Below are 8306 nucleotides of genomic sequence, written 5' to 3'. Positions count from 1 at the left end.
CTGAGGAACTGTGTAGTGTTGCTGCGCTAGCAAAACCATCGCTGCTACTTCTGGTCATGTTTTGAGAGTAACAGAGGTGCTCCCCCCCCCCTCACCGGAATACAAGGAGACACCACTACAGAGTGTTGTTAACGAAGTCTACGTTTGAAGGTGGCTAAATTGCTGTGGGAATAGACCAGTAGGATCAACAACAGCTCAAAGTATTTGCTCAATTCTCCCCAGTCGTCAAGAATAGACTTCCACTTCCCACATCCATTTCGACTGCGGCAGGCTCCGCACTGGGTCCTGGGCTACAAACACCACAACCCCGTTTGTTCTTTCGTGGACAAGATCCGGCTAAGTTGTAGCGGTTTGTGGAAGGACCATTGCATGTCACAGTGTACATCCCCGTTTCAGTCTGAAGGATTGTTTACGCGTTAAAATGGCTGCTGAAATAGCAGTTGGAAGAGATTGGTGTTGAATCAATGCAGCAACGTTACGTTAACGTTACCTAGCAGAGGCCATACTACAAATAAGCTACATAGGCTAACATAGTATGTATTCGCGATAGTCGTAGTATTTAACGAGTTAAGCTCAAATAGCTTTAATCGATGGTCGGTATCGTTAGGCACTTCCAACAAGAGGTGGGGTGAAGGGAATTCCTCCCACTCCAATTATATGCATACGCTTAAGCAAGCAGCTTTATAAAAACCCATAGCTAACGTTGCATTTTCTTAACTATTATGTCCCAAGCGTTGTAAGCAGGCATAGCTAAGCCGTAATATTAGCATGTATAACACTAAACGAATATGCAGGACTTGTTTGTTATAATAGAAGCAGCCTGAGTAGCCGAGGCTTTCTCCCATAGCAGACCTAAAGGCCCCGGTCTTTTACTCTGCTCGGTCGACCGGGGGGAAAATGGATCCTAGGGGGAAATGTAAGACTAAACTCTTTCTTTTTGGACCCAGACTAACCACCCACAGCGATCTGCGGGGCATCAACAGATACTTGGTGGTCTGTGTTTTGTTTTACTTTGTGCTGTTCACTCACGCCTCCCCGGCGAAACCGTGTGACAAGAATTGTCTCTCTGGAAAATGTATCAACGGATCCTGCATCTGTGACCGAGGATGGGTTGGAGACCAGTGCCAGCACTGCCAAGGGAGGTTCAAGTAAGTGGCCATGCACTACATCTTTTTCCTTAATATTTCATCTGTGAAACAGCATCAGTCTCATGCTATTCAGTTTTAAAACGGTCCTAGCCACCCAAAGTAGATTAGTACCGTCAGATGCTGCCATGCTTCAGTGTAGAGTAGAGATCCTTGACACTCAGCAATCAGACCTGTGTGCTCCCAGGTTTTTGGGAGATGGGTTGCAGTTATAAGGAATATATCCCCTTTTAAACACATAATGCTTAGTAAAGTAACCTTAGTTGACTGTTGCTCAACTTGACCTCAGTACTCATGGCTTATTTCCATGGTCTTGTAATATATTGAAGCACAACAAGCCTTAATAATGATTTTTCATCATGGATTAATTGAGCAATTCTTTTCTTGACTAATTGGTCTGTAAAATGTCAGAAAAAGGCCCGTCAAAATTTCCTCAAGGCCACTTATTTACATTGCATATTGTGTCTAATTAACAGTCCAAAGCTAAAAGGGATCCAGTTTAGTATCACAAATAGCAAAAAAATGAATTCAAAAAAGTTGCAGCATGCAAGTTCAGTTGATTAATTGAATGTTCAACGAATCATTAACTAATCTGTAGCCTCCTGTGTGATTTATCTTATGTTTATTGAAGATATGTATTACCCACATGCCTGAAGTTTAGTCCCTCCATATGTGTTTAGTGTGTTTTCTCCTACACATGAAAGGAAAGTGATTGGGATTGTGTAGGTGTCAGTGAGACGAGTAAAAGTGCCATTGACTTGTACAGTCCAATCTGCACATGTGAGCATGAACCAGACAATCAAGACTGTAAAGTGCACTGTTGTGTGATGTGTTTACATTGACTCCATAGAAAATCCTTAAACAAATAAATCCTTTTGCTTTTGCCGGAGAAAGGCGCCTACAGTGGCGTAAAGGAACCATCTGCAAATAATTGATTTTGCATAGGCCCTGCAGCCTATGTGGTGATACAATCAATGTTTATTGTTCCTAAATTAGAATGTAGATGTGTGCTTATAAGCACAGGTAGATGCCATGACAACCCCCCAATAGATGCGACGGGTTAAGGATTTTGTGCAAATCGGTGGAAAAGGCGGGGAAATATTGGAAAGTGACATACTGCTATATAATAATAATGTTCATCTTGAGTGCGACTCTTGCCAGGAGCATCTAATGGCCTTTCAGTACACCTGAGGTCCACTCTGTGGTACAAAAGTGCTTTGATCACAGTAATTACCATTGCTCCTGATGTGTCTGTGGTTTTGTTTGGGTTGTCTTCAGCCATGTTGTCAGGGAATAGAAGGACAGGCCATCACAGTGGCGTGGACAACAGGAACACACACCGCCTTGAAATGATTAGGGACTCTTGCATGGGATAATATTTCCCTGGGAAGCCCAAAGTGCAGCATGAAAAATTCATCATTCTTGGATGTCTACGCAGCTTAACTCATTGCTGGTTACATGCGGCTGGGTGTTTTATATCATAAATCGATCAACTGCTGTAACTGTAACTAAGCTTTGCAAAAAATCTATCTGCAGATACACCTCAGTCATATATGTTGTTATGCATGCTTTCAGGACATGAGTAGTAAAGGAATAACAAAACAATATTTGAAAAAATGTCAAGATTGAATCTCATCATATACAAACCCTTGCATCTTTTTGAGAATATAAACCATCTTTAGTCCATTATCCTGTCAAAACGTCTGAATCTAAAGTGATCTTGTGTCATGTTATGTGTCGAACAACTATCAGGAACATAAAAGGGAATACAGTTTGGTTCCTGTTACTCAGACCACCCATGAGACCTTGGTATGTATTTGTAATGCCCCCAAAGTCAGAAATAAATGAAACAGGGCGGCAGTCTTCCTGTGATGTCATGTCCTGTGATGAAAAAGTAGGCCAAGCTATTCATAACTGAATCACCTAAAGCATCTCAACTTTGACATCCAGATGAGTTTCATCAAAGTACAATCTGTTGCAAATCAGAAAACACATCACCGTGTCAGGAGGGAGCGGAGGAAGCTTTTTCAGAGACAGAGCTGATTGAATCTTTTGGTTGACAGGGAATGACCTTAGGCTGTGTGACGCTATAGTTGGAAACCTCTGGACACCGCATTTATACAAGAATTTGCTAAAACTGTAAAAAGCTGTGTGTTTCATGAAGATATGCAGTTGTCATTTGTTAACTTTTCTACTAAAAAGTACAATACTTTTTGAATGAGTTGTTCTTTAAAATTAGAAACCAGAGGACTTTACAACCGGTTTAACGTTAGATCCCATCAAGTTGCACATTTCTTTTACTGAACACTCTTTTCAACGCGGTTGAAGATGCACAAAATGTTTGTTACATCTCACTGTCTGTTCCAAGTAATAGGGCAGCTGGTTCTGAACTCCAAAATGTGCTGTTTTTGATCGCTGCGACAATCTGACCACAGATTGGGTGTCATGCTGGCGTAGGGCTCTTTAGGGACAAGAAAAAACGGGATAAAATGCAGGACAAAGTTGAAAGAATGAATATAATAAATGACATAGACTTAGGCCCCCCAAAAAAAGGTACACACGGGGGACAAATTAAAGGAAAACCTGAATTAAAGAGTGAACAGTGTAAGACAATGCTCTCGGCCACCATCTCCTTAAGACCAAATAATATAATAACTTTCATCTTAAAATCTATTTATTGATGTTTGGGTTCTCTCTAATGCTGTATGTCCTTTTGTTTTGTCTGGCTATGTTTGTGTTTCTTTCTATCTGCTGTTCTCAGGGGGTCTCTTGATCGCAATGAGATGACCTGAAGTTGTGTGTATATATAAATGTGGGAAAGTATTATATATATTATATATAAGTAGAGGGAAGGTGCCCGTCCCTCCAATAGAGTTCCACAGACTTGGCAAGCAGCACTGAGGCTGTTCAGGAGGCTCGTGGTGGCCTGAATCCGTACTATGACACTTTATGTTGGGATTTCCTTTAATTTGTCACCCATCTGTTTGTTCAATTTGTGAAATGCTGTATCTGAAAGAATAGATTTCAACAAATATATATATATATATAATGATGAATATCTTTTACACTTAATAAGGTAACATATTACTGTGCTTACTGTGCCGACTTTGATCTTTCAGGTTGACAGAGCCCTCAGGATACCTCACCGACGGCCCAATCAACTACAAGTACAAAACAAAGTGCACCTGGCTCGTTGAGGGCTAGTAAGTACCTTGATGTAAATTAGCATGTTCTGCCGAGGCTGGGCACGCATTTAATTATGCAGAGTAAACAGACTAATGCGATCAAATCAAGCCGATCAGCATCTCTGCTGAAGGAAGTACACTTAAAATCCAGTATGATGTAAAGCGGGGTCTGGCCTTTTGAGGACAGAGAGTGTTTGTCTGCTGAGCTGGGGTTTGACTGCTACATTTTAATCGGCAATCATTCAGCGAGAGAAAGTACCTGTGGATGCTTTTAATTGTCATGGCAACCGCGGTCAATGTGAGGACAGCTTTGAAACTTTATTAGCAGGATGGAAAGAGGGGGCAGAGGGAAAAATCCATCCATCATCCATACACGCTTATGCAGGGTCGCGGGGTGGGTGGGTGCTGGGGCCAATCCTAGCTGACATTGGGTGGAAGACGGTGTACACTCTGAACAGGTCGGCAGTCCATCACAGGGCATCGCTTTTCTAATTGTAATCATAAACATATTTATTTTTCTCCTCAACAAAATGCTGAGCAGTGTACTAGATTTATTTTTATCCTTGTGTCTTTTGGTTGAAAGATAATCTGTATCTAACGCTCGATTAATACACTTTTTGAGAAAATTCATTTCTGACTCTTAAATATCTTTATGATTCTGTTTTTTTTCTCAGATTACATCATGATATATGGGTGGGCTGTGTGAATAGGGAACCTGGAGTCCATACTACTACATTTAGAAATGAGTGTGAGCCCTGCAGTGCAAAGTGTACGTTGTTCACCAATGTACTCGTAACCATTTTTAAATTCTTTCCTCTGCAGCCCAAATGCGGTTCTTCGGTTAAGATTTAACCACTTTGCCACAGAATGTAGTTGGGACCATTTGTACGTCTATGATGGAGACTCGATATATGCTCCACTGGTTGCTGTTTTCAGGTGAGAAACTTTGAGAAGAAAAAATATATCATAGAATAACTTAAATCAGAGGCTTTGTCAAAGCAGAGATCAGTTTTTTTGTGTGATCATCAGAGCACTGACAGACCTCTTAATTTAATGCAGCATGTGTCTAGTCATTCAGATTTAGCAGAGAGTTGTGGGGTTTGTTACTGTAACATAATTGGTGCGAGTTGTGAGAAAGTGATGCCAATGAATTTCCTGCGTTTCCCTTCAGCGGTCTCATCGTGCCGGAGATACGAGGAAATGAGACGGTCCCTGAGGTCGAGACAACTTCAGGCTACGCACTACTACACTTTTTCAGCGATGCTGCCTATAACCTGACGGGATTTGAAATATTCTACTCGTAAGTGTCCAGTCTCTACATTTGAACATAAACATAATATTTAAAGGAGACCTATTACGCTTTACCATATTTTATGACTTATCTACAATGTTACAATGTTGGATGTTCATGTTAAACTTGGCCAAAGTAGACAAAGGCGTTGACAGCTCCCCAAAGCCCCTTACCCTAACCCTAACCGTCACAGGGGTGTGTGCCTAAACCTAAGTCAGCGATTGTATGGATGTTGACTGGCTTAACCCTACACCTGTCCACAGGTTTAGCCTCCTTTGTGTTGCTACATTGCTAGATTGTTGTCATTGTTAGAAATTTAAAATGTACCGCTGAATAAGGTTTTTCATATCTTCCTATTATATTCCGATTACATCATAGTGAACAGTTTCATCTCCAGTGATTTTCAAAACATTTTGTTATTTTGATTAGAAAGATTTAGTTGGATCAATTTGAATAGGCAGGTTTGTGGTAACCTTCTTTGACTGACAGAACCACTTTTGCGCATGTGCAGAACGGATCCGACACGCAGTACGGATGGGGCACTAACGGTCATTTGCTCCGCACAGCTACGTTCAGTCTGTACAGCTCAGTGATAACAACAGCCTGGTGACATGCTTCAGGTCTTGGCCAATCAGAAGACAGTGGGCTGGGCTTTGAGAGGGGGGGCCTTAAAGAGACAGGAGCATCTACAGCTTGTTTCAGACAGAGGCTGAAATGAAGGCCAACATGAAGGGCCAGTGTAAGATAGAATTTTTAGTGCTGGGTTCCTCAGCTGAGACCAATTCCACTGAGGTTGTGTTTTAGGCCATCAGCTGTGTTAAAGACATTTTTCATGTTTTAATTGGTTCCAAATTGCTGTTTTGCTGATTTTACTTCTCCTAGCTGTGATGGATGGGAACGTGTTTGTGCATCCCACATTTCTGCAACAAAAAGACGGGTGCTTATTTTTGCTGGACTAAGCCCTACAGCAACAATCACTGTTCACAGGTCATTCACTGTGACCTGCTCAATAGTTTTTCATCTGTTACCAATCTTTTTATCCGCCTCACCTTTGCCACACGCTAGACGATACTCATTAATCTTCCTCAGAGTGGCCTAAATGGCGCATACAGCGTTGGCTAAATGAAAACATCTCTCTCTCCAGGATCAACTCCTGTCCCAATAACTGCTCCGGCCACGGGAAGTGCACCCCTGGTAACTCGGCCGCCAGCAGAGTGTACTGTGAATGTGACAAGTATTGGAAAGGCGAGGCCTGTGACATCCCTTACTGTAGGAACAACTGTGGCAGCCCCGACCACGGCTACTGTGACCTCACTGGGGAAAAGCTGTGTGTCTGCAATGACAGCTGGCAAGGTAAGAGTAAGCTCTGTCTAAATGTTCGCACACTTCAGGATGCAAAAGACGTGGCTTAAAGTCATTTTACTAATACAATTTGCGAGGGAACTGGTAACGGCAAGGCACCTGTAAAGCACTGATACCAAATAATAAAGACATAGTGAAGTATTTTTAATTTCACCACATTCAAAACAGTAAGTGATGAATCAATATGCAACATACTTTTGCCATTGCAGGATGTAAAATGTGTAAAATGCTGCTGCTCCTGCCGCGACTACTATGGCGATTGTGTAGAAAGATCTAATGAAGAATGTGTTAGTGACAAGTGTGAACAGCTGTTGTGTTGTGTCATAATGCTGATTGGTAACACGTTGATGAGCCTTGTTACAGTGCGCTATTATGTGCCTCCAGCTGGAAGGGAAACCCGATTGCTTTCGTGTGATGATGAAACTTGACAGAATAATTAGCGGAGGCATGAGCTTTTTCAGCACGGCCTTCATTAACGCAGTTGAACATATTCGAACCTCCCTGTCTGTCATGTTCATTTAAGGAGAGGTCATGCTTGTGTTTAGGTTTAAGAGCTGCGTGTGTGCGGATTCACTGATCAGGTATGAAAATATGTGCCGGATGCTGCTGAAAAATCCCATCATAAAAGAGATTAAGCATCAGATAATTTGTATTTCCTTGTCTTAAAACAATGCAGCTGTAAAGAGAATTTGAATAATCTTAATTTTGTAAACATCAAGCAAAGATCAGTCGTTTTTTATCTGAGCCCTCGCCTGTAAATTTCTTGCCTTCTAGGCCCTGACTGCTCTCTAACCGTACCTTCAACGGAGTCTTTCTGGGTCCTACCAAGCATCAAGCCCTTCGGCCCATCGCTCGCCAGAGCTTCCCACAAAGCCGTAGTGCAAGAGAAAGTCATGTGGGTGGTGGGCGGATACACATTCAACTACAGCTCCTTCCAGATGATTCTCAAGTAAGTCCTTGCACAGTTTGTCCCAAAGTATTGAAACAAAATTCTGCTCACAGTTTGAGCCACTTTTTATCTTTGAATTGGGGGAAAAAAAAACCCCACAACTTTGTTCATTTATCTTTACAACACGAGGTATTTTGTTAACTTGTTCAGTCCACTGTACAGTTGAGATCAGCATACAAACATCAAAGCATGCCCTGTCTGCCAAATGGGGTGGTGATGGAACAGTGGATAAGACACATGCTTCTGCTGTGAGAGACCCGGGTTCAAATCCATTGTGAGACACCAATGTGTCCCTGAGCAAGACACTTGACCCCTAGTTGCTCTAGAGGCATGCGACCTCTGACATATAAAGCAGTTTGTAAGTCGCTTTGGAT

General features: G+C 42.0%; 1 protein-coding gene across 3 annotated transcripts in view; it reads left to right on the top strand.

Annotated features, from left to right (window-relative positions):
• Window positions 1-8306, top strand: part of atrnl1b (attractin-like 1b) — a 67687-nt gene continuing 59381 nt past the window's right edge. Inside the window, exons 1-6 of one of the 3 annotated variants that reach the window (XM_046068485.1) lie at window positions 1-1148; window positions 4265-4348; window positions 5153-5266; window positions 5502-5630; window positions 6766-6974; window positions 7758-7932. In XM_046068485.1, the coding sequence (XP_045924441.1) occupies window positions 898-1148; window positions 4265-4348; window positions 5153-5266; window positions 5502-5630; window positions 6766-6974; window positions 7758-7932 (962 nt within the window). In that variant the 5' untranslated portion in view covers window positions 1-897. The remainder of the gene's footprint in view (window positions 1149-4264; window positions 4349-5152; window positions 5267-5501; window positions 5631-6765; window positions 6975-7757; window positions 7933-8306) is intronic. The other 2 variants (XM_046068483.1, XM_046068482.1) reach the window with 2 other exon arrangements.

Source organism: Micropterus dolomieu, linkage group LG14 (assembly GCF_021292245.1).
Source record: "Micropterus dolomieu isolate WLL.071019.BEF.003 ecotype Adirondacks linkage group LG14, ASM2129224v1, whole genome shotgun sequence".
Taxonomy (NCBI): domain Eukaryota; kingdom Metazoa; phylum Chordata; class Actinopteri; order Centrarchiformes; family Centrarchidae; genus Micropterus; species Micropterus dolomieu.
The sequence above is the reverse complement of the archived record's forward strand: the minus strand, read 5'-3'. Positions and strand labels throughout refer to the sequence as shown.